General features: G+C 42.5%; 2 protein-coding genes across 5 annotated transcripts in view; both read right to left on the bottom strand.

The window, feature by feature from the left end:
• Positions 1-17,518, bottom strand: part of LOC307173423 (uncharacterized protein) — a 308,702-nt gene extending 291,184 nt beyond the window's left edge. The window contains exons 1-16 of one of the 4 annotated variants that reach the window (XR_013823845.1): positions 17,347-17,518; positions 15,859-16,035; positions 15,367-15,492; positions 15,153-15,247; positions 14,818-14,865; positions 14,322-14,700; positions 13,927-14,103; positions 13,627-13,752; positions 12,228-12,413; positions 11,077-11,262; positions 10,470-10,818; positions 2,937-3,039; positions 2,612-2,787; positions 2,409-2,492; positions 2,248-2,328; positions 1,310-1,514 (exon numbers count right to left, since the gene is read on the bottom strand). Coding sequence is in view for 1 of the 4 variants with exons in the window: in XM_079896529.1 (XP_079752655.1) it covers positions 10,568-10,818; positions 11,077-11,262; positions 12,228-12,413; positions 13,627-13,752; positions 13,927-14,103; positions 14,322-14,700; positions 14,818-14,865; positions 15,153-15,247; positions 15,367-15,492; positions 15,859-16,035; positions 17,347-17,512 (1,917 nt within the window). In the remaining 3 variants the exon portion in view is untranslated. Of the gene's footprint in view, positions 1-1,309; positions 1,515-2,247; positions 2,329-2,408; positions 2,493-2,611; positions 2,788-2,936; positions 3,040-8,919; positions 10,819-11,076; positions 11,263-12,227; positions 12,414-13,626; positions 13,753-13,926; positions 14,104-14,321; positions 14,701-14,817; positions 14,866-15,152; positions 15,248-15,366; positions 15,493-15,858; positions 16,036-17,346 lie in introns of those variants that run through there. The other 3 variants (XR_013823846.1, XR_013823847.1, XM_079896529.1) reach the window with 3 other exon arrangements.
• Positions 17,519-17,523: 5 nt separating this feature from the next.
• Positions 17,524-25,306, bottom strand: part of LOC307174363 (serine/threonine-protein kinase pim-2-like) — a gene marked incomplete at its 3' end in the record, with an annotated part of 10,399 nt that continues 2,616 nt past the window's right edge. Inside the window, exons 2-12 of the mRNA XM_079898124.1 lie at positions 21,636-21,733; positions 21,440-21,481; positions 20,859-21,210; positions 20,628-20,762; positions 20,241-20,366; positions 19,279-19,341; positions 18,347-18,601; positions 18,153-18,247; positions 17,843-17,890; positions 17,614-17,725; positions 17,524-17,555 (exon numbers count right to left, since the gene is read on the bottom strand). Of these exons, the coding sequence (XP_079754250.1) occupies positions 17,524-17,555; positions 17,614-17,725; positions 17,843-17,890; positions 18,153-18,247; positions 18,347-18,601; positions 19,279-19,341; positions 20,241-20,366; positions 20,628-20,762; positions 20,859-21,210; positions 21,440-21,481; positions 21,636-21,733 (1,358 nt within the window). The remainder of the gene's footprint in view (positions 17,556-17,613; positions 17,726-17,842; positions 17,891-18,152; positions 18,248-18,346; positions 18,602-19,278; positions 19,342-20,240; positions 20,367-20,627; positions 20,763-20,858; positions 21,211-21,439; positions 21,482-21,635; positions 21,734-25,306) is intronic.

The raw sequence follows: 25,306 nt of genomic DNA, 5'->3' as shown, positions 1-25,306 counted from the left end.
CTTGAAGCGAGCGGAACTCAGCAAAATGATCTTTTAGCTTTAAGTTGGTATCTTGGGTTGGTTGAAGGAGACTATCAAAACTGAAGTAAGGTAGTTTGAAGAAAATAAAACTTGGAAGAAAAATGAAAATAAACGCGAACGAAGCTTCCAAGGATGGAAGAAGGCGTGTCGTCTCTCTCTCTCTGGCGATGTGCCCTGAGATCAGAGAAGCGCGGCATTTTGAAGGGGTTAAGCCCAGCCTCTTTAGGTGCATGACCCAATCGCCTGGAAGGGCGATTGTGACTACCTCCTGACGTTTTGTGGAGGCTCACGCCCCTTCCTAATAGTTAAGGAGAAGCTAAATTTGTTCCTATCGTTAATAACACTGGATTTAATCAAATAATGCGTCTTCGGAGATTTTGGGTTAAAGATTCCACACCGTTGGGATTTATGGAGCACAATGATACCATGAATGGTATCTCTATGACATAGTCACCCGAGGATACATGATTTTTCGCGATTATAGTCACATCAAATGGATTACAAATCAATAAAACTATATAGGCATAATATTTGGGACAAGGGATCATGCATACATTAAGAGAATACATTTTAAACATTTCACAAGATGATTTTGATTCACACGTGGTAGGATCTGTGTGTGTTTCCTTGTGTGTGTGCTGGAAGAGTCACTGAAGGTTCATCCTGCTGCGTTGAACTTTTGTCCCCGAGCACGGGGTGAGAGAGTCTATGTGTGTGCGTGTTACTAGTTCTGATTAGATTAGCGGTCGAACAGAGTCTGGTTGTTTTCTTACGTGTTGCCTGAGGATCTACATGTAAATGAATGTCTGACAGAGAGTCCCTAGGGTCCTCTTGAGATTGCTTTTATTGTTCAGGGGGGATTGCTCTTGTTGATCAGCGGATGTTCGCGGAGCCATAAACTAGAAGTCAGCAGTAAGGGATCTCTGTTCTCAGCTAGATAGTTAATGATTTAAGTCATTTGTAGGCGCCGTTGGGTCTGGGGTCCAGGAAGGAAGGATCTTAAGACAATAGAGGTGTTTGTGGATTAGGACACCAATGATTTAATTAGGTCTCAGAGCAAAAGGGGATTTGAAGACAGGCTAATTTCAGTAAATTAACATATAGAGAGATAGAGCTGGTGATCTGACCATCTGATGTGCGTTACACGGTATTCTTGCAACAATTTTTCATCGCTAAGATGGTCCAAAGGGTTCTCCCTATCCCTAAAAATTCTTCTTGGCACATAATGATCTTCAGCCGGTTATTATAATGTTTAGAAGACCTAGCTTTAGAAATTGTTTTTGTTCACTTTTCATGTCCTAGTCGGTACGTGGGAAGCGGTCCAGACACGATGATCGTTGTTTCAGGCGATGTGCTGCGTACCGTCTCGATCAGGCTCCTGTAGTCCTTCTTCAGAACCTCCGTCTGCCGGAGCCTGATGTCGTTCGTTCCCGTGTGCAGCACGACAGCTCCGACGCGCTCGTCACCGTTTAGGATCTCGGGAACCTGCGCTGCTACATCGAGAACACAAGCACCAGGAAAGCAGTGAGTCGGCGATCAGCACTTGAAACATCACGCGCCGATGCTCACAAGTCAGTGGTTAGTAACTTTCTGAGTCAAGTTTTAAATAGGAAAAAAATCGAATTTTGGTAATTTTTTTGAGAGAGATGCTAATGGTCCTGTCCGATTCAATGATCTATGCTAAGCTATGCTAAAAGTGGTACCGCCAGACCCGGAGTTCGGCTGAATGGATTCGAAAATGGTAAAACTCAACTGTTTAACTCTGGGGGAGTTGTAAAATGAGCCTATGTCCAAAAAAGTGGAGTATCCCTTTAATATATGGCCCTGTTAGAAGATGATCAAAGATATTCACTTCACCTGTGACTGCTCATAATGTTCTGGCTCATCAGTGTACAATAAATGTTACATTCCAGAAACCATGTTTATGTCTTACTATTTCTAAATTCTGTGTTATATTTATTTTAATACTGAAGTAGCCTTTTTTATGCTCAAGTACAGGTGTCACCAACCCTGCTCCTGGAGGGCTACTGTCCTGCAGACTTTAGGTCCAACCCTGTTCCAACACACCTGCCTGTAATTATCAAGCAACCCTGAACAGCTTGATTAGCTGGTCCAGGTGTGTTTGATTGGGGTTGGAGCTGAAATCTGCAGGACTGTAGCCCTCCAGGAGCAGGGTTGGTGACACCTGCTCAAGTACATTCTGCTGATAATAGAAAACATACTTACAGACAACTTCAGGAGTAGGAGTCTGAGGAGTCCTTTGGGATCCTTCTGGAGTCTGTTTAGGCTGTTTTGGGCTCTTTGGACCTTAAGGAAAATAATGCAAGGGGTAAATAGAAAACCGTTTATTAATTTATATGACATAATTTTGGCCTACACCAACTTACTGGCAATTAGTTCAGTTGACTGCTGAGCTCTGTTTCCACAGAGAGGTATTTCTGGGAACCAGGATCGTATAGGCTCTTGTGGAGCTGGAGAGGTTTTTTTAAAAGAAAAGAATATGCAGATTGATTTTTTTATTTAAAAAAAAAAGTATATTTCTGATATATACCCATAATTTCCTATAGAACCATGTGCTGTATACACTCACGTTCACATGTGAAATCCTCAGTTGGCCAGATGGCATGGTGACTGGTCAGCATATCTGTAAAGGATATACTCTTTGTATGTGTGGGTCGGTCAAACTGGTGGACTGGTGGAGCAGAAGGAAGGCCTGTGCTACCCTGCTGTAATTCTTCATCTTCTTCAGAGTCCATCACAAACGAGCTCAACAGTCGAGTGCTTGGCCTTTATAATATACATTTTTAAATAAAGTAATTTGTGTCACTTCAGTGCACTGAGCAAATCATATAATGTGAAAACCACTTTATTATGAGACAACAGAAAACAAATATTACAAAAAATACTACACCTACATTTTACGATTTGCTTTTTTTCGGCCTGGCTCCTCTGCTTCTGACTGAAGGTCAGATTGAACCTCAGCCTCTCAAACCTTCCTCCTTCCTTCCTCATAGTTATCTGTTTAAATAAAAAAGATGAATTAAATCACTATAATCATTCCTAAAAATACATAAATTAGAGATATCCCCAACATACCAGTAGTGAACAGCTCTCTAATCTCCCAGGACACCCAGTCTTGACTTGGCATCTGTGCTCTGCCCAGCTCACCTGCCGCTGAATGCTGTTATCGGTTCCGTGAGTACATCTGTCTACGGCCGCTGCTGCTTGCCACCGCTGTTCTCATCTACGGACCTGTTTTACCCTGCCTTGGGTCTACATCTACTTTTGTTGATTATTTATGAGAGGCTTTCTGTTTGCCAGCCTAAGCGGCTGATTGCCTAATTTCTATTAAAAGACATTATTACCTGCTTTCGTTTTTGGGTCCTCTCTCTCAACTCTGACAGAATAATCTGGCCATCATGGACCCAGTGAAGGAGAACCCTTTTCAGACTGCCTTCGAGATGCAGGGGGCTATGCTGGGCAGACACGAGGAGGAGTTGTCACGCCGTTGAGACTTTGGCCGCCCAGGTGACCGATCTTTCCACGCAACTTCGTCAACTCTGTGCTGATCCACCATCACCAAGAACTCTCGACGCTCATGAACCCAGAGTCAACAATCCTCCCCGCTATGCTGGTGAGCCCACCGAGTGCCGTTCTTTCCTTACTTAATGTGAGGTTGTGTTTTCACTACAGCCCTCGACGTATTCCAAGGATCGCTCCCGAACGTGGTCTCCCTTCTGACGGGACGAGCACGGGAATGGGGAACTGACATGTGGAACGCTGAAGCTGACTGTCTTGGGCTGGGTTTCCCAATAACGATGGATCTTAGCACTTACGAGGATTTTCTTCGAGCGACTTTGCGAACGTTCGTGTTCATTTCACGTGCGTTTCACAAAAATGCACTTAGCACGATTGTTCGCAGCTGTGCTTTAAGTGCTACTTAAGAATCGCTGTCCGTTTGTCAAGTGCTGAAATGTCACCTTGTAGAATGGCTTGTAATTGCAGCACACGTTTGCAATTTTAAATGTTTAACCTGTTTTCACCTGATGTGCATTTTCCACGAGGCCAATAATCTATAAAAGCACAAAGCTACGAGTGGAGACACCAGCAAAATGGCTGAACCAAAAAAAAAGAAAATACCTTCTTTCTTTTTTTAAAGAGGAGATTAAGGTAATTTTAGAGGAGGTGGAGCTATACAAACATATTATTTTCAGTGGGTTTCAGGGAAGTCATACAAATAAACAAAATAAACAAAAAAAAATCTGGGAGGATTTTGCTAGAAAACTGACTGCAACTAGGGGCATTAAAAGATCAGGGAAGGAGGTCAGGAAGAAGTGGCAGGACTTTGCCACCCTTGCTAAAAGGAAAAGGGCTCTGCAGAGGAAAACATTTTATAAAACAGGTGCAAGTCATTGACAGATTATTATTATTTTTTTCATCCATATTTTTCCCAGTCTTTGAAGCATATTACATCTTTTTTTTTTCATTCATTTAACTTTGATCAAAATTATTAGATTAAATTATTAAAAAAAAAATGTTTTGCTTTTTTTTCTGACCTTTTCAAATATTTAATTTATACATTAATTTAACAACAAAAAACAACAACAACAAAAAGAGTAGGCCTAATAAAGTGTACAATAAAGTACAATCAAAACTTATATTATAATCACATTGCATTTGAATAAAGTTAAAGGTGTAATCTGCTGGTTGTCCTGCAGGTGACCTCATAACTCTGTCTTCTTATGATGCACTTGGGGATTTACGATTACTCCAGAGCACTCGTAGATCCACAATGATTTTTAAGTGCTACTTAAGTTACGATGCTTTTGTAATGATCTGGGCTGCGTTTCCCAAAAGCATCATAAGCCTAAGTAGATCGTAAAAACGATCGTACGACTGATCTTAATATTACGATCTACTTAGGCTTATGATGCTTTTGGGAAACGCAGCCCAGATCATTACACTCTCTTCAAGGAGGAAATGATTCGAGTGTTTGACCATTCCGACCACGGACCTAAAGCTTCGCACCTTCTATCTACTCTCCGCCAAGGGAAGAGGTCTGCCGCTGATTTCTCTATTGAAGAAATCAGTGAATGGAATGAACCCGCTCTGGTCGCTCGTTTCCTGGAGGATTTGACTGCTGACATTAAAGACGAGGTACTCTCCGAGACTCCATCTCGCCTAGATCCTCTGATCGACCTGGCTATCCGCGTGGAGAAGCGTTTTGACTTACACAACGCCGAGCTCGCAGTCTGGAGAAGTCACTCCTCTCCGCTCCTGCTTCCACTTCCTCTCCCTCTGCTAGCTCTGACTCTGAACCAATACAGCTGGGGGGAATTCGCATCACCACCGCGGAGCGTCAACGGCGTATCACTAATCGCCTTTGTTTGTACTGCGGAGCGGCAGATCACTTCGTCTCATCCTGTCAAGTAAAAGCCAACGCTCACCAGTAGAGAGAGGGTTACTGGTGAGCGCATCTGTCCTAGCCCCTCCTTCACGCACTCGCACTACTTTTTCGGTCAACCTCCGCTGGCCGGGTGCTGCTGTCTCCTGTCAAGCGTTGATCGACTCAGGAGCTGAGGCAAGTTTCGTTGATGAATCCTGGGCTCTCGATCAGGGCACCCCTCTCATCTATCTAAAGGAGGCCACTTCTGTTTATGCCCTTGATGGTAGCGTTCTCACTAATGTTCGCCGTGCTACCATTCCAGTGAGTCTCACCGTCTCTGGCAATCGTCGTAAGACTATTTCTTTTTTAATTTTTCATTCTCCTTTTACTCACCTGGTTTTGGACCACGGGAGTAACTTGAACTATCCTCTCCTGGAAATTGTCGTGTCATGTTAAATGTTTAGTGTCTGCTGTTCCTCCTGTGTCTTCTGTGTCTGTGTTTCAGGAAGAGCCAGGTGATATGTCAGGAGTGCCAGGGGAATATCACGATTTGCGGGTGGTCTTCAGTCGTTCCCGGGCATCTTCTCTCCCTCCCCATCGACCTTATGACTGCTGTATCGACCTTCTTCCTGGGACCTCTCCCCCTCGCGGGAGGCTTTACTCTCTGTCGGGACCGGAGCGTGAGGCGCTCGAGAATTACCTCTCCGAATTGCTAGACGCAGGTACTATTCTCCCTTCCTCCTCTCCTGCCTGTGCGGGATTCTTCTTTGTGAAAAAGAATTATGGTTCCTTGCGTCCCTGCATAGACTATCGAGGGTTGAACGACATAACGGTTAAAAATCGCTATCCCTTGCCACTTATGTCGTCGGCTTTTGAGGTCTTGCAGGGAGCTAAAGTTTTCACAAAGTTGGATCTCCGCTACGCTTATCATTCGCATAAAGGAAGGAGATGAGTGGAAGATGGCGTTTAACACGCCATTAGGGCACTTTGAATATCGTGTTTTACCTTTCAGTTTGGTCAATGCCCCAGCTGTCTTTCAGGCTTTAGTCAATGACGTTTTAAGAGACATGCTAAACATTTTTGTTTTCGTGTATCTCGATGATATTTTGATTTTCTCCCCCTCTCTCCAGATGCATGTTAAGCAAGTTTGGCGTGTTCTTCAACGTCTTTTGGAGAATCGTTCCTCCTGTGAATGGAACGAACCCGCTCTGGTCGCTCGTTTCCTGGAGGATTTGAATGCTGACATTAAAGACGAGGTACTCTCCGAGACTCCATCTCACCTAGATCCTCTGATCGACCTGCGTGGAGAAGCGTTTTGACTTACACACCGCCGAGCTCGCAGTCTGGAGAAGTCACTCCTCTCCGCTCCTGCTTCCACTTCCTCTCCCTCTGCTAGCTCTGACTCTGAACCAATACAGCTGGGGGGAATTCGCATCACCACCGCGGAGCGTCAACGGCGTATCACTAATCGCCTTTGTTTGTACTGCGGAGCGGCAGATCACTTCGTCTCATCCTGTCAAGTAAAAGCCAACGCTCACCCGTAGAGAGAGGGTTACTGGTGAGCGCATCTGTCCTAGCCCCTCCTTCACGCACTCGGACTACTTTTTCGATCAACCTCCGCTGGCCGGGTGCTGCTGTCTCCTGTCAAGCGTTGATCGACTCAGGAGCTGAGGCAAGTTTCGTTGATGAATCCTGGGCTCTCGATCAGGGCACCCCTCTCATCTATCTAAAGGAGGCCACTTCTGTTAATGCCCTTGATGGTGTGGAAGACGGCGTTTAACAAGCCATTAGGGCACTTTGAATATCGTGTTTTACCTTTCGGTTTGGTCAACGCCCCAGCTGTCTTTCAGGCTTTAGTCAATGACGTTTTAAGAGACATGCTAAACATTTTTGTTTTCGTGTGTCTCGATGATATTTTGATTTTCTCCCCCTCTCTCCAGATGCATGTTAAGCACGTTTGGCACGTTCTTCAACGTCTTTTAGAGAATCGTTCCTCCTGTGAATGGAACGAACCCGCTCTGGTCGCTCGTTTGCTGGAGGATTTGAATGCTGACATTAAAGACGAGGTGCTCTCCTTTTATCAACGCTTCATTCGTAACTTTAGTCAAATTGCTGCCCCACTCACTGCATTCACGTCTATCAAGACCCGTTTTGTTTGGTCCACAGCCGCTCAAGCCGCTTTTGATCTCATAAAGTCTCTCTTTACGCCTGCCCCTATTTTCTCTACTCCAGATGGTAAATGGACTGCATTCATATAGCGCTTTCACAGACCCAATGGCCACCAAAGCGCTTTACAATATTGCCTCACATTCACCCATTCACTCACTCATTCATACACCAACGGCGGTGTCAGCCATGCAAGGCGCCATCCAGCTCGTCGGGAGCAGCTGGGGTTAGGTGTCTTGCTCAAGGACACCTCGACACTTGGTAAGGTGGAACCGGGGATTGAACCACCAACCTTCCGGTTTGTAGACAATCTACATGAACCACTGAGCCACTGCCGCCCAGATGTCTTCAAACAGTTTATCGTCGAGGTCGACGCATCGGAGGAGGGCAATCCTTTCCCAGCGCTCCTCCTCCGACAGGAAGATTCACCCCTGTGCGTATTTTTCGCATCGCCTCACACCCACTGAACGAAATAATGATGTCGGTATTCGTGAACTACTGGCCGTCCGCCTTGCTTTGGGTGAGTGGCGCCATTGGTTGGAGGGAGCGTCTGTTCCGTTCATTGTCTGGACGGACCACCGAAATTTAGAGTATATTCGTTCAGTAAAGAGGCTTAACTCTCGCCAGGCACATTGGGCACTTTTCTTCGCTCCAGCATGCAGAAAATGCATGCAGCAAATAAGCCTTGCACAATATTTTCTTCAGATAACTCCAAATTTCTCCCACACACTGGACTTGATTTTTGATGACGTATTGTCGACAACTTTACAATCTCCACTAGCTATTCTTTTCAACTCCTCAGCATCCATCTCGACGACTGCAAGCAGATCGCGCACGCGTGGTTATGATGAATTTTTAAAAGTGAAAGTAGCCTAGGTAACGTTATAGATTCCTGGAAGGGCGTGGTGCGTGGGCACAAATAAACTGATGTGGATTTTAAATTATTTTATCAACTTGAAATACAGGCATATTTTTGTAGATGGGTACCTAAAAATATGCATATATATTTTACGTTTGCATGTTTTAAACCCGTGTTTAGACCCGTGTTTCCCCCGTGTCCGACCCGCACCCGTATCCGACACAGTTGGTACCCGAACCCGTGCAGGACTCTACCATAGCCTCTATCCGTCAGAGGTTCTGGTGGCCCACCAGGGAGCGCGACATTCGCCGCTTCGTTGCGTCTTGTACCGTCTGCGCCCAGACCAAGCTTAATAATTCACCACCTGCTGGTCTCCTCAGACCTCTACCCGTCCCTTCTCGGCCGTGGTCCCACATTGCCCTTGATTTTATAACAGGACTTCCTCCATCAGGGGGAAATAATGTTATGCTCACTGTTGTCGACCGTTTCTCTAAATCGGCCCATTTCAGCCCCCTACCTAAGCTTCCCTCCGCCAAAGAAACAGCCCAAATCGTCGCCGAGCATGTTTTTCGAATACACGGTCTCCCCTCTGACATTGTCTCTGACCGTGGACCCCAATTCGTTTCGCAATTTTGGAAAGAGTTCTGTCGTCTCGTCGGTGTGTCCGCTAGCCTTTCCTCTGGCTTCACCCGCAGACTAACGGCCAAGCCGAGCGAGCAAACCAAATTATTGGCTGCATCCTTCGCAGTCTAGCCTTCTGCAATCCCACATCCTGGGCCGAACAGCTTCCTTGGGCTGAATATGCCCACAATTCGTCTCCTTCCTCCGCCACCGGTCTTTCTCCTTTTCAGTGTTGTTTAGGATACCAGCCTCCGCTCTTTACCTCTCAGAAGTCAGAGTCCAACGCTCTGTAGAGTCATTCATCCAACGCTGTAAACGCACTTGGAGAAGGGTAAGATCAGCTCTTTGCAAGTCCTGTTCACGCGTTCGCCGAGCCGCTAAACGCCGCCGTATTAAGAGCCCTCGATATGTCTGTGGTCAAAGAGTGTGGCTTTCCACTCTTAACCTCCCACTCCAGTCCGTCTCACGCAAATTGGCCCCTAAATTCATCGGGCCCTTCTGGGTTATTAAGGTACTGAACCCTGTCTCTGTAAAACTCAAGTTGCCTTCTAATTTGCGGCGCATCCATCCTGTCTTCCATGTCTCTTGTCTTAAGCCAGTAGTACGCGCTCCTCTTCGTCCTGCCGCTCCTCCTATCCGCGTCGAGGGTTCTCCTGTGTATACTGTCCGCAGATTATTGGACGTTCGCCCTCTAGGTCGTGGTCATCAGTTTCTGGTCGATTGGGAGGGATACGGTCCTGAGGAGAGAAGTTGGATTCCTGCCCAGGACATCTTGGACCGCTCGCTCATTGATGACTTCTATCGCTCCCGCCAGACTCCTCCCTCGGGAGCGCCAGGAGGCGCTCGTTGAGGGGGGGGGGGGGGGGGGTATTGTCATGATCCTGGTATTCTCTCTCTCCCTCTCTTTCTCCCTCTACTGGTCTCATTCACATACTCACACACACCCTCCTGTTACACACACACATACACTCACTTTGACTCAGCTGTTCCTCATTACCTGTTGTCATCACGCTCATCCATTCCACACCTGTCCCCTCTTTCTCTCTGATTAGCTTCTCTACTTCTAGTTCTCTTCTTTCCTTTGTTCTCTGCCAGATTATTAACATTGATTACATATGTGTCTGATCTCTCTACCACCAAGCCTTGTCTTGTCTGGTCTACACGACCATCTCGTCTACCTCCACTGCCTTAAGTGTTTGTGCTAAATCTGTGCTCTGCCCAGCTCACCTGCCGCTGAATGCTGTTATCGGTTCCGTGAGTACACCTGTCTACGGCCACTGCTGCTTGCCACCGCTGTTCTCATCTGTTTTACCCTGCCTTGGGTCTACATCTACTTTTGTTGATTATTTATGAGAGACTTTCTGTTTGCCAGCCTAAGCGGCCGATTGCCTAATTTCTATTAAAAGACATTATTACCTGCTTTCGCTTTTGGGTCCTCTCTCTCAACTCTGACACAGCTAGGTGCTGTATATGTAATACTGGCATTCCACGGCACCCCGAGCAGTTCGGCCAATTCATCTCTCTTTTGGCTCAACGGGGACTTGACCTGGCAGCGGAGGACACAGAAACACTTCGAGGCTGTCGGACCTGGACAAACCCTGTTGGTTTGGGCTCTCCGATCCATCGCCACTCCACCTCCCCTCGACGATGTACGTGCCTCGGCTGCACAGACTCAACGACTCTCTACATCTCCTCTCGACATGGACCTCAGGGAGGGACCAAGCTGAAGAATCTGTGGAAGCAGTTCTCCAGGATCTGGGGCGGCCTTAGGATGGAACATTTCAGACATCAAAAACTGTTTTTGTTTTATTTATTTTTTTATAATATTAATTATCAACGTCAGTGGTCACATCAAATTGTTAATTTGGTTTCACTTTATTTTGGTCCCTTTAAGACATTCTATAAGTCTATAAGTAACATTGCACCAACATGTCTACTTACTCTAATGAGAGTATTAGTAGACTGGTAGGGTTAGAATAAGTTGACATGTAGTTGAAATAATGATGGAGAAATAATGATTTACCATTATTTGTCTTGACGCCGGAGTGAACTGGAGCAGGTGATGATGGTTCAAGAACAGGATCTGCTGGAGGAATAAAAGGCTCCACAACATTCACAGCACTACTGGAAGAGCTGCTGAAAACACCCTTCGTAGCATTCCAGAGCCTGTGGAAACAACCAGGTATCTTCCTACGTTCTGGAGCTTTTTCTGAAATGAAGAAAAAACAAATGAAAACAACTATTAGACCCATCAAATCAGTTTGTGTGAGCTGATCGCAGTCAAAAAAGTTCAGGAGATTTTTCTTAGCGATGGCTGATTTCAATATGATAAAAAATAACTTTTATATTGATTCAATGGATTAATTGCATTTTGAAAAAAAAGTGTCATGAATTTATTGCATTTTTGGGTTTTTATAATAAATCTGTGACAATCAAAATCTGGATTTGAATTTTTTTATGTTATTATAACCTAAAGATGCTATGTGAAAGTTTGAAACAGAAAATAGTGGATTTCATCTTGCCACTTTCTTGGTAAAGAAAACACATTTTTACTCAAATTAATCAAAACTAGTGCAAAATGCCGGTGCAAAAGTATTTGGGTGTGTTTTTAGTAATTGTTGGTTTGGTGTGTTTGAGTGCTCATTGTTACAATTGCACAGCAAAAGTTCAGTGACATTTTTATTTGTGCATGGTAGAAAGCAAATACTGATACTGACATAATGACATACAATAAATGTGGAAAATTTAACTACACGATTCAGGGAGCAGGCTTCACAGTGAACTCCAAGCTACTTAAGCTCCACTGCTTTCTTCGACCCTCTCTGTGAGGGTCAAAAGCCAGAGTGGCTAGAGCGGCAAAAGCCAGTGTGTGCTTCTTTTACCGATATACATTTACCGATATTTTTTGCATTTCTAATCCAAACAATGTCTTGGCACTGCACTTACTCGTGCCCGTAGCGAGACACCTGTCAAGTTTGAAATCCATCGGACTAACGGTTCGAGAGATATACGAATAACAGACACACACACACAGACAGACGTTTCTGTAATTTATAGATAGATGTCAGCGCTATTATAATGGGGGAAATAATTTTAATATTCTGTAAAAACAAGCCTTATTTTGAGTGGAAAACAAGATCATTTTAAAATAATGATGGAGAAATAATGATTTACCATTATTTGTCTTGACGCCGGAGTGAACTGGAGCAGGTGATGATGGTTCAAGAACAGGATCTGCTGGAGGAATAAAAGGCTCCACAACATTCACAGCACTACTGGAAGAGCTGCTGAAAACACCCTTCGTAGCATTCCAGAGCCTGTGGAAACAACCAGGTATCTTCCTACGTTCTGGAGCTTTTTCTGAAATGAAGAAAAAACTAATTAAACCAGCTATTAGACCCATCTCTGACGTCAAATTAAGCAATGATATAATGACTTAACTTACATTTTACTATTAAAATCTTATCTGTAATGTTACAGGAGAAGTTCACTTTTAAAATGAAAATTCTGTCATCATATACTCACCCTCATGTTGTTTCAAACCTGTATGAATTTTTTTCTTCTGCTGAACAGAAAAGAAGATATTTAGAAGATTATCAGTAACCAGACAGTTTTTGGGTCCCAATGACTTCCATAGTAGGAAAAAAATATACTATGGAAGTCATTGGGACCCAAAAACTGTCTGGTTACTGATAATCTTCTAAATATCTTCCTTTCTGTTCATCAGAAGAAAGAAATTCATACAGGTTTGAAACAACATGAGGGTGAGTATATGATGACAGAATTTTCATTTTAAAAGTGAACTTCTCCTTTACAAATCTAAAGTAGTGGGAATTGTTCACGCTATCCACCTGACTTCTGCTTAATGCCTGCATAAATGTCCCAACATATTATTTCACAATATTAATAGTCATTTTATTTCACTATTATCACGATTACGAAGGTGGAGCCTGGTGATTCCGATTCAACGATACAGTTATTTTCCTTATTTTATCAGATCTTTTATTAAAAAGAAAACATACATTTCCAGGCTTCATTCATTTTACATTTTAAAGCTATTGACATGAAAGTTTACATTCATTAAGTTTCTTTCAGTTGTGTGTGTGAATGTTAATGGAGCAATCCAGATGTTGCTTGGTAACCCATACATGTTGTACAAATGTAGAATTCATGAATTTGCCATCTGATTAGCACAACATCTTCATTTTCAGACTTGAATTTGGCCCACTGGGCAAACGTCACGTGGCATAATAATTATTCTTGAGCAATTTCACCTTGTTAAGACTTGTAAAGACAGCATAAAAACTTCAATAAAAATCTGAGGTAAGTTAAGTAAGGGATAATGTAGAGCGAAGCGGTTGTTATAGGGAATACAACCCCGCCAGGCTGATTAGGACCCCAACGTGAAGCGGAGTCGTTATTACTGCAGAGACTCAACCAGGCATCTCTTACACTTAACATAAAAAAAAAAAATGCGTTGACATGAAAATTGCTGTGTACCTGAGTAAAGGCTTATATTGTATCAAACGTGTGTTTGTCTTGTGTTATGTCGGAGTTATGACAGTAAACTTACCAATAATCTCATTATTCTCAGGCTGACACTTAAATTTCTTAAACCAATTGTGGCGACAAACACTGTCCAAATCAAGCCGCTTCTCTGGGTTTCTTTGCAGGAGAGAGCAAAGTAATTCGCAGCATTCTGTGAAGAAAGAGAAGAGAGTCCTATTATTATCTTAAACTTCACACTCGCTCTCTTTGAATAAGCTGAAAGATCTAAATATTACTGCATTACCCACACAACCATTTGAATTACTTTGTTCTATTTTGTATGATTTAGAATTGCAAGTGTACTTTGCTGAAATGAAGATCTTACCTTGTGACAAGCCATCCATGGTCCAGATGTTATCATTGAGCTTGTCCAATTCTTCTGACTCTGGAAATTGCCCACACAGCAGCGCAAACAAGAGTGTCCCGAGTGACCAAACTGTTGCTGGTTCCCCGTGATAAATGCCGTTTAAATCAAACTCAGGGGGGCAGAACACTTCTGTGCCTGGAAAAATACATTTTGTCTGATTTGTAAGTTTGTATTAAAGAAACATTTGACTAGGTATTCATTAGCATGCAAGAAATTATTTGATGCTATTGATTCACAATGGTGGATCTCATTACATGATGCTTTGTAAGACCTTGACTCATTCAAGTCGAACGGCTTCTGACCCGTCATCAAAGTTTGAGACCCACCTCACAGCTCTGAGGAATAATACATACCAGCATAGGACATGTATCCCGCATTGGTCAGGATTTTGCCGCACCCAAAGTCAATCAGTTTGACTTCCAGGGTGTCCGGGTTAATCAGCAGGTTTCTCATCTTAATGTCGCTGTGCAACACTCCACGTTGGCAGCAAGTTTGAACTGCGAGGGTTACCTGCTGTATGATATGCTTTACTGTGCTTTCTTCGATGTAGCCTTCGAGACGCTCATAAAATTCGAACAAGTTCTCACAGGGCTTAGGCAGCTCTAGAACCATAATGTATCGTTCAGGCTCTTCGACCCAGTCCAGAAGCTGGATGATCTGGGGAACCCTGGGGCCTTTGTTGGCAAGAATTAGCAGACCGATCTCCTTTGGAACGGGTTCAGGATGACCCTCCTAGAAGAAAGACAATTCTTATGATCTTACATGGAGAAAGGATGTAGACCACTACTAAACTACTGACAATACCAGTATGTCTACTGAAAAATAGACTGAGAGAAACAGAGTACTTACAATGTCGATGCATTCTATTCCCACTTTGTGAGCGAATTTCAGCGCCACCTGATCAACAACACAAAAAATGGATTTGAGTTAGAATTATTTACAATGTGTGTGCAGAGTTTATGTCATGTCATTCATTAACCTTGAACAGACATGTTCAGTTTCATGAATGTAAATTCTAATCATCTAGAGCATTTCTAACAATTTAAACAGGTCTGAAAGGTCACGTGCTCTAAGTAGTGAACATAAGATACACTGAGAATGCTTGAAAAGAAGAGAATGATTCGAGTATAAGATAGGGCAAGAACACTTTGATAGATAAATAATGCAAGTAAAATAAGTGATACCTCAAGGCCATCTTTCAAGCGAATCCCTGCATAAACGCTTCCATAGGCTCCTTCACCGAGCTTCCTGCCGATTTCATAGCTGTAGAAACCGGTGTCTGTTAAAAGAAAAATAAGAAGAGTTGATATGAAAATGCTTTGTGCCTGAGTAAAGACATATATTGTATTAAACGTGTGTTTGTCTTGTGTTATGTCGGAGTTATGACAGTAAACTTACCAATAATCTCATTATTCTCAGGCTGACACTTAAATTTCTTAAACCAATTGTGGCGACAAACACTGTCCAATTCAAGCCGCTTCTCTGGGTTTCTTTGCAGGAGAGAGCAAAGTAATTCGCAGCATTCTGTGAAGAAAGAGAAGAGAGTCCTATTATTATTTTAAACTTCACACTCGCTCTCTTTGATTAAGCTGAAAGATCTAAATCAGGGTTCACCAATCTCGGTCCTGGAGGGCCGCTGTCCTGCAGAGTTTAGCTCCAACACACCTGTTTGAAAGTTTCTAGTATGCCTAGTGAGACCTTGATTAGCTGGTTCAGGTGTGTTTAATTGGGGTTGTAGCTAAACTCTGCAGGACAGAAGCCCTCCAGGACCGAGATTGGTGAACCCTGATCTAAATATTACTGCATTACCCACACAACCATTTGTATAACTTTGTTCTATTTTGTATGATTTAGAATTGCAAGTGTACTTTGCTGAAATGAAGATCTTACCTTGTGACAAGCCCTCTTTGGTCCAGATGTTATCATTGAGCTTGTCCAATTGTTCTGAGTCTGGATTTTGCCCACACAGCAGCTCAAACAAGAGTGTCCCGAGTGACCAAACTGTCGCTGGTTCCCCGTGATACATGCCGTTTAAATCAAACTCGGGGGGGCAGTACGGTTCTGTGCCTGGAAAAATACATTTTGTCTGATTTGTAAGTTTGTATTAAAGCAACATTTTGACTAGGTATTCATTAGCATGCAAGAAACTATTTGGCCCCATTTACACTGCATGGTTCAAGTGACCCAATTCTGATTTTTTCCTCTCATGTGGCACAGATCGGATATGACCGGTGAACGTGTAAGCAGGAAAAAAACGCATGGATTCCGATTTTCTCAGATCGGATTCAGGCCTCACTCATATGTGGTAATAAATCGGATATGAATCGGATACGTGCATTTGCGTGTGCCATGTAAGCAGACAAATCGGATATTCCCCAGTAAATGAGAGTCGTACGTCATTAAAAAAGTGACATCAACTCAGGTGGACACCTCCAACTGAGATCACATGACTTATTATAGGCGCGATGGAGGTCGAAGGCTCAACACAGTGGAGTAATTTTTTCTACACCTTACGAGAGCAATGTTTTGCTGACCTTTGAAAATAGTGCGGAAAGCAAAACACTGCATAATTAGAGATGCGCGAATGAGCTCCAACGTCACCCGAATCCGCAGCCAAAAACAAATCATCCACCCGCCACTCACCCGCACCAATAATTTTCTCTGATTTAAGTATCCGCAACCGATGGTCAAAGTACTATTATTCTTATGTGTTGTTACGCGTGAGGATAAATGGATCACCTTCAACAGCGGACTCGAGGCGACGGTTGATGCGCGCATCTAAAACAATGAATGAGCGCTGCTTTTAAATGAACATTTCTTTAAAACAAAATTTATTTGACAGAATTTCATTTTCTTAATGGCATAAACAGGCTTTACTCCCTTGAAACTTAAACTGGAATGGAACATGCTCATATTTTAGAGAATGTAGTTAATATTTTCGTTAATAATGATTTATCTATCCACCCGCGACCCACCCAAAATTAATCAGAATGTTATTTTTATTAGCCTACTTGACCCGCCCGATCCGCGGATTATCCGCAGAGCCCCCGCGGATATGACTGCGATCCGCGCATCACTAATTTTGTCTGCTTCTGCATCCATTGCATATCGAGCTGTTTTACTTCATTTTCCGGGCCAGAACGTCTACATTTGGTTGTTTTGGCAGTGTATAGTGTAAATGCAAATATCGGATACGGGTCACTTTTAAAAGATGATGAAAGCGGGTCGTCAAAAAAATCAGATATAGTCAGTAAATCGGAATTGGGCATGCTATTGATTCACAATAGTGGATCCCATTACATGATGCAAGTCGAAACTGCTTCTGACCCGTCATCAAAGTTTGAGACCCACCTTACAGCTCTGAGGAATAATACATACCAGCAAAGGACGTGTATCCCGCATTGGTCATGATTTCGCCGCACCCAAAGTCAATCAGTTTGACATCCAGGGTGTCCAGGTTAATCAGCAGGTTTTCCAGCTTTATGTCGCGGTGCAGCACTCCATGTTGGCAGCAAGTTTGAGCTGCGAGGGTTATCTGCTGCATGATAGCCTTTGCTACGTTCTCTTTGATGTAGCCTTCGTGCCGTCTTCGAAATTCGAACAAGTCCTCACAGGGCTTAGGCAGCTCTAGAACCATAATGTAACGTTCTGGCTCTTCGACCCAGTCCAGAAGCTGGATGATCTGGGGAACCCTGGGGCCTTTGTTGGCAAGAATTAGCAGACCGATCTCCTTTGGAACGGGTTCAGGATGACCCTCCTAGAAGAAAGACAATTCTTATGATCTTACATGGAGAAAGGATGTAGACCACTACTAAACTACTGACAATACCAGTATGTCTACTGAAAAATAGACTGAGAGAAACAGAGTACTTACAATGTCGATGCATTCTATTCCCACTTTGTGAGCGAATTTCAGCGCCACCTGATCAACAACACAAAAAATGGATTTGTGTTAGAATTATTTACAATGTGTGTGCAGAGTTTATGTCATGTCATTCATTAACCTTGAACAGACATGTTCAGTTTCATGAATGTAAATTCTAATCATCTAGAGCATTTCTAACAATTTAAACAGGTCTGAAAGGTCACGTGCTCTAAGTAGTGAACATAAGATACACTGAGAGGGTGTAAGATAGGGCAAGAACACTTTGATAGATAAATAATGCCAGTAAAATAAGTGATACCTCAAGGCCATCTTTCAAGCGAATCCCTGCATAAACGCATCCATAGGCTCCTTCACCGAGCTTCCTGCCGATTTCATAGCTGTAGAAACCGGTGTCTGTTAAAAGAAAAATAGGTGTTGACATTAGTAAAGACAGATATAATATCAAAAGTTTGTCTGTATTGTGTTATGTTGCCGTCATGACAGTCAACTTACCAATAATCTTATTATCCTCCAGTTTCTTCAACGGAGGTGATACAGTGTCCCCTGTCGGTCCGACATGGACGTTGTTGACTCCACAGTCTGACGTGGCACAGTCTGTAACTTGAGGGACATCATCTCTACAGTCTCCGACTAAGTCCTGGAAGGAGACATCACTCCACTCATCATCGACTTTAGCATGACCAGGTTCCTCTGCAATGGGGAGGACTTCGGCCTCACTGGTACTGGTGACATGCTGAGAAGTCTGATCTAAAGAATAAAAGATTGCATAACCATATACATTACTAGACACTAATATTGCTGCAACTAAGCTTGCTGTAAATTATGAAGCGAGTTTTTGGGGCTTTCAGACAGGTCTAATTTGTGCAATCCGCTTTCTCAGTTGTCGGTCAGTGAGCACATGCAGGAATGTTCTGTTCTCTGTTTAAGTGTCAAATTAAAAATAGTTCAACTTTTCAACACAGTCATTAAGTTAAGTTTACATTCATTAAGTTTCATTCAGTTGTGTGTGTGAATGTTAATGGGACAAACCAGATGTGGCCTGGTAATTCTTTAGTAACCATACATGTTCAAATGTAGAATTCATGGCAACGGTGTGTTATACTTCGCAGCGGCCTGTTATCAAGAAATAACAGACCGCATTCTACACTGGAATTCAACCAAGCCGTGTAATAATACATTTTAATGTCTGTTTAAAGGCATTTACGCATCTTTCATCTATACATGTTAAGTATGCTATATTAGTGAATTATCCTTTAGTAATTATTGATTTATTTGGTAGGTAGCCATGTAATAACGACTCTGCTTCGCGTCGGGGTCCCGTTCAGCCTGTCGGGGTTGTATTCGCTATAACAACCGCCTCGCTCTACATTATCTATTAGACTTATTAGACTTTAAAAACAAAACTTCACATATTCTACATATACCCTGACTTGAGCTGGTCTTGTCTTTCTCTGTTTTGTGTAAATTCTCCACACTGTCACATACACCTACACAATTAACACAAGAAAAGATTGAACCCATTTTCAAATGCCAGTAGAAAACTAACAGCAAAGTAATGAAGAAAATGAGCGAAAGTGTGCTTTAATTGACCTGCGTCAAAGTCCTTTTAGGCAAGTCGTGCCACTCGGCCGCCATCTTGGCAACGCCTCCGGGCAGCTATTTCGGACTAACAAGACCAGGCTCCTATCTAAATGAATGGGCAGAGAGTCAGAACTGCACTTTCACTGGACACCGGGACATGAAAACTGCATGTATAGAAACAGCAGTAAAATATGATAAAAATCGCTGAAAAAGTTTGATGACTTTGCCCCAAAATAAGGTTTAAAACGCCTTTTCCCCCACAGTTTATACTTTTACTACGCATGCGCAAGGATTCACGTTCACGACACCAACTTCATTCACGTCTCTATCCAGAATGCCGGTGTTGTGCCAAGCACTTAAACAATTATATGTATTTAAATGTCTGAAACCTAAAATAAACATTATGTGGTTAAAAACACTGAACAGTTGTGATATAGCCTATGACAAGCGCTGAGCGCGTCCGTCTTTGGCTCAACGCCAGTCACAGCGCGAAAGCACAGGTTGAATATGGCAGTTATGTCACGTCACTGTACATTCGCTCCTTAGTGGTCAGCTGCTGACTGTTAAAAGCAGATGATTGGCTTTCCAGCGGGAGGGGCGGGACATGTGCATACAACCGCCATCTTTGCCGTTACGGGTTTTCCTTATATATTTGTATTGAGGATTGAGGAAGTGGCATGTCTCATATAAATTGTCTCTGCCTGCGTTTGACGTTATATGACGTCACAGTGACATTCTATATAGATCAGTGGTGTGACTCTTTCTTATACTGTCTATGGTGTATTATCTCTAACTAGAGACTCACCGTCTGTCGGCTCGGACTCGACTGCATCTGGGTCTGGTGTTTCTTTAAACCAGTCATGGTCTAAGATGTTCTGCAAGGTGATCCATGACTCTCTGTGACGAAGTTCCCGAAGTAGATCCAGACATTCTGTAAAAGTTTTCAGAAGAGACCTGATTAGTCCTGTTTGATTTTGAGATATTATGTAGTTTATGTAAGGTAATGTTTCTGTTACTATGGCATTCTCTGGATGCCCAAGAACATTTATTCATGGCTAAACACTCACTGTCAATCCGCTGTGTTTTACACTTTGCTTATTTGTCATCAAGGTCATTTTACTGTCACTTGTGTAAGAGCTTTACATGTTTCCAAGCAATGCTATTTCCATTTCGTTCTTGTTTTTGTTCTCACCTTTGGACAAGTCTGTATTTTTCCCAAGAAACCATTCTCCTTTGACCATCCCCTTCAGCACTCGGTGTAAGCCTTTGTTTGTTTCCATTAAGGCGTGAATTCTCCTCTCTCCACTTGATTTACGATCGCCTTTTCCTGTAAGCAGTAAGTTTTCAGTTTTCAGTAAAACGCCCTTATGTCTATATCCTGTGCATCATAAATCAGTGACTTGTGCTCAAAAAGCAAGCTCACGTGTTTCTCTGGTGGTCAGTGCTCTGTAAAAGCCGGTTAACTTGATCTGCCTGGTGTTTGGGTCGATGAGTACTTTTTTCAGGCTTAAGCCTTTATAGTAAACATCCTGTTCACTGCAGTGCCCTAACGCGGCGATGAGCTTCTGCATGATGTCTTTTGCTTCTGCTTCATCCAGGCGACCTCCGTTTGCTTTGATGTGATCAAACAAGGTTGTGCTGGCACCTGGATGTTCCATGATTAAGATGTCGTGATCTTTCATGCCAAACCATTCATGTAACTTTACAACATGGTCGGTATGTTGCACCATCTGCATTATAGCTGCCTCTCGACACAAAGGTTTGGAATCCTCCATCTGAAAGAAGAGATTGACAAAAGGTAGGTTGACCCCTAACCTCAAACCTCCTTACTAAAGAGTGACGTTATTGGAGTGACCTCCTTACAACTGACGCTTCAAGGCTTTGATTGTCTATTTCAGTTTTATCTTATGCTGTCTACATACAGAATTATCAATTACCGAATAAGAATATAATAAATAATTCTTAATAGTAATTTTCATGAAGAATAAAATCGTGTCAACTTACGTGGAAATCAAACAGGTGCTTCTTCACAGATTTGATGATCACCTAAGAATTAAGAAAATATTTGCAAACGACGTCAGTGAACTCATTTTTGTTGTTTACATGATAATCTACAATCTTTTTTAAAACATGTTTTGAATAAAAAGACAGAAGGAAACAAGAGGCAAAACATTTGCTGTATCCAGAAAGAGCAACATACTTGTTTGTCATCTGATCTTCGAATTCCTTCATAGGCAGTGCCATGATGAGGTTTCGATGACAGTTTCTTTCCCACTTTATAAAGAGAGTCAAAGGATCCTGGAAAACACACAACAGCATGAGAGACTGAACTGCTTATGACTTTAACACACCTGTGTAGATCAGGCGAGGAACCAACCAGTGTGAAGATTACAAATAAAATCAGGAAACAGGCTGAGTTCCTGGCTCAAAATGAGGCAGAGGTGGTAAAATCCTAATATTATTTATTAGGGCCCGAGCACCGATGGTGAGAGGACCCTATTGTTTTTGCTCCGTTTATTATTATTCTTCTTCTCCAAAGTGAATCGCTTTTTAGAGGGCCTAAACATGCTCGAAAACTCATGAAACTTTGCACACGCTTCAGAAGTGGTGAAAATTTACGTGTGATATGGTTTTCAGAATTGGGGGGGGCAAATTCGGTAAATTATTGCCCCCACATTTTGCCCCGGCTCCTGGTTTCACGTACAGGTATGAAATTTGGTACATACATGTAATGACCCAATACCTACAGAAAAGTCTCTTGGAGCATAGCCCTAAACACAACAGGAAGTGAGCTATTTTGAACTTCCTCCTGGATTTTGGGCATTTTTCGTAATTTCCTGATGTTGTACTTTAACGAACTCCTCCTACAGATTTGATCTGATACTCTTCAAATTTGGTGAGTGTAATCTTAAGGCCTTTGTGACGTTAAATTGCGAAGATCTAGAGTTTTCGTCGAAGGGTGTGCCCTCGGCGGCCTGACAAACATCTATCTATAAATTACAGGAACGTCTGTCTGTCTGTCTGTCTGTGTGTGTGTGTGTCTGTTCCTCGCATATCTCTCGAACCGTTAGTCCGATTGATTTCAAACTCGACAGGTGTCTTGCCACGGGCACGAGTAAGTGCAGTGCCAAGTTTGACATTGTTTGGATGAGAAATGCAAAAGATATCGTTAAATATATCATTTTTAGAAGGTTGTGGTTTAAAAATAAACATTCTGACATTAGAGAGTTGTATCGGTCAAAGAAGCCCCAAGAAGGCTGTGGTTTAAAAATAAACATTCTGACATAAACACTCAGTCAGCTACACTGTTTACTTCTGAATATTATAGTTTGGTTCCCGAACGTGATAAATCCATCTATCTATAAATTACAGAAACGTCCGTCTGTCTGTCTGTGTGTTATTCGCATATCTCTCGAATGTGAGATAACCACTAAATGTGTGAAAACCACTATTTTCTGTTTCAAACTTTCACATAGCATCTTTAGGTTATAACAACATTGAAAATCAAAATCTGGATTTGAATTTTTTAAGATTTATTATAAAAACGGATTATTTTTTCCCAAAAATGCAATAAATTCATGACTTTTTTTTTTTTTTTTTAAATGCTATTAATCCATTGAATCAATATAAAGTTATTTTTGATCATATTGCCATCGCAAGAAATATCTCCTGAACTTTTTTGACGGCGATCAGCTCACAAAAACTGATTTTGCACGGGCACTTTGCACTGCTCCCTGAATCGAGGTGCTTATTCATTTGTGGATGTAAACTGAATCTGTAAGTCAGCTATGCTGTTAGTGTTTACTTCTGAATATTATATTTCATTCTGGTGCGCTTAACGTTGTCGCTACTGTGTAATAGTAGCCTATGCTATTCACCAACTAAACATATCCTATTCAATGCGTTCACAGTCTCTTTCACGGGCATCATTTGTAGTTGCCTATTCACAAACTGTTTGCTCAAGCATAGCGTTTTCTCGGAGTTCACTGTGTGCTTTTTACCATGCACAAATAAAAATGTCACTGAACTTTTGCTGTGTAATTGTAACAATGAGCACACACCAAACCAACAATTACTAAAAACACACACAAAAACTGATTTTGCACGGGCATTTTTTGCACTAGTTCACCCAATTTCGGCCTTTTGGTGATATATGCATGATCAGATAAGTTCAATATTAATGTTGCTTGCAGTTCTGATGTTGCTAGGCAACCACAGACAGCCTGCAGTAACTCAGGCATACAATTTTCAATCTGCCACAAACTTCACATGTTTGATAAGAGTCCTGTCCTGAACACATGCCAATGCTCATTATGATTATAGCAATAGCACCACCTGCTGGTAGCAGGAAGTGTGGCAAATACAAAACGTGCTCGAAAAATCATGAAACTTTGCACACGCTTCAGAAGTGGTGACAATTTACGTGTGATGTGGTTTTAAAAATTGGGTGGGGCAAAATGGCTTACTTATTGCCCCTACATTTTGCCCCGGCTCGACGTTTCACGTACAGGTATGAAATTTGGTACACACATGTAAAGACCCAATACCTACAAAAAAGTCTCTTGGAGCATAGCCCTAAACACAACAGGAAGTCAGTTATTTTGAACTTCCTGTCAGATTTTGGGCAGTTTTTGCCATTTCCTGATGTTGTACTTTAACAAACTCCTACAGTTTTGATCTGATCCTCTTCAAATTTGGTGAGTGTAATCTTAAGGCCTTTCCTAAAGGTGCCGGGTGGCGGTGGCAGGGGTGCGAGGGCCCTTTTCATCGCTGCTTGCAGCTTTAATTTAAATTAGTATTTTTTGTGTTTCCCACATTATTTTTGTGGGTGGAGCTGGGTACCTCTAGGGGGGTCCGGGGGCATGCATGTAATTTTGTACATTTTAAAGATAAATTCATTAATCTGCTGCACTTTGAGTCACCCGAATCCACTGTTAAACATAAATAATCCACCGCAAACCGCCCATATTCTTTGATTTAGATATCTGCATCTGATCATCACATTACAGTTATTCAAATTCTCAGTGTGAAGCATGATAATATGGTAACATATCACACTGAAGTAGGCTGACTTAAAATGAACATTTATTTAAAATAAAAGTTCTTCTTTTGGCAAAATTACATTTCCTTAATAGCCTAAACAGAGGCTTTACTCCCTTCAAACTTAAGTTGTCAATGTTTCATTACATCACTGTTTGAAAACACTCATTTTTCCCCCCTAATTTTATTAAATGTATGCTCCATCTTTCATTTCAGATTATTACATTTGATCAATATATTCAATTAAAATAATTAGACACTAGGCTGTTACCAATCAAATTAAATAATTTACACTGAAAAATGACAGACATACAGACACACACACAGACAGACACACACACACACACACACACACACAGACAGACAGACACACACACAGACAGACACACAGACAGACACACACAGACATACAGACACACAGACAGACACACACACAGACAGACACACACACACACACACACACACACACAGACAGACAGACACACACACAGACAGACACACACACACACAGACATACAGACACACAGACAGACACACACACACACACACACACAGAGACAGACACACACACACAGACAGACAGACAGACACACAGACAGACACACACAGACATACAGACACACAGACAGACACACACACAGACAGACACACACACACACACACACACACACACACAGACAGACAGACACACACACAGACAGACACACACACACACAGACATACAGACACACAGACAGACACACACACACACACACACACACACACACACACACACAGAGACAGACACACACACACAGACAGACAGACACACAGACAGACACACACACACAC

This window comes from Squalius cephalus (assembly GCF_949319135.1).
Source record: "Squalius cephalus genome assembly, chromosome: 16".
In the NCBI taxonomy this organism is placed as follows: Eukaryota; Metazoa; Chordata; class Actinopteri; order Cypriniformes; family Leuciscidae; genus Squalius; species Squalius cephalus.
This window is presented reverse-complemented; position numbering and strand designations above follow the sequence as displayed.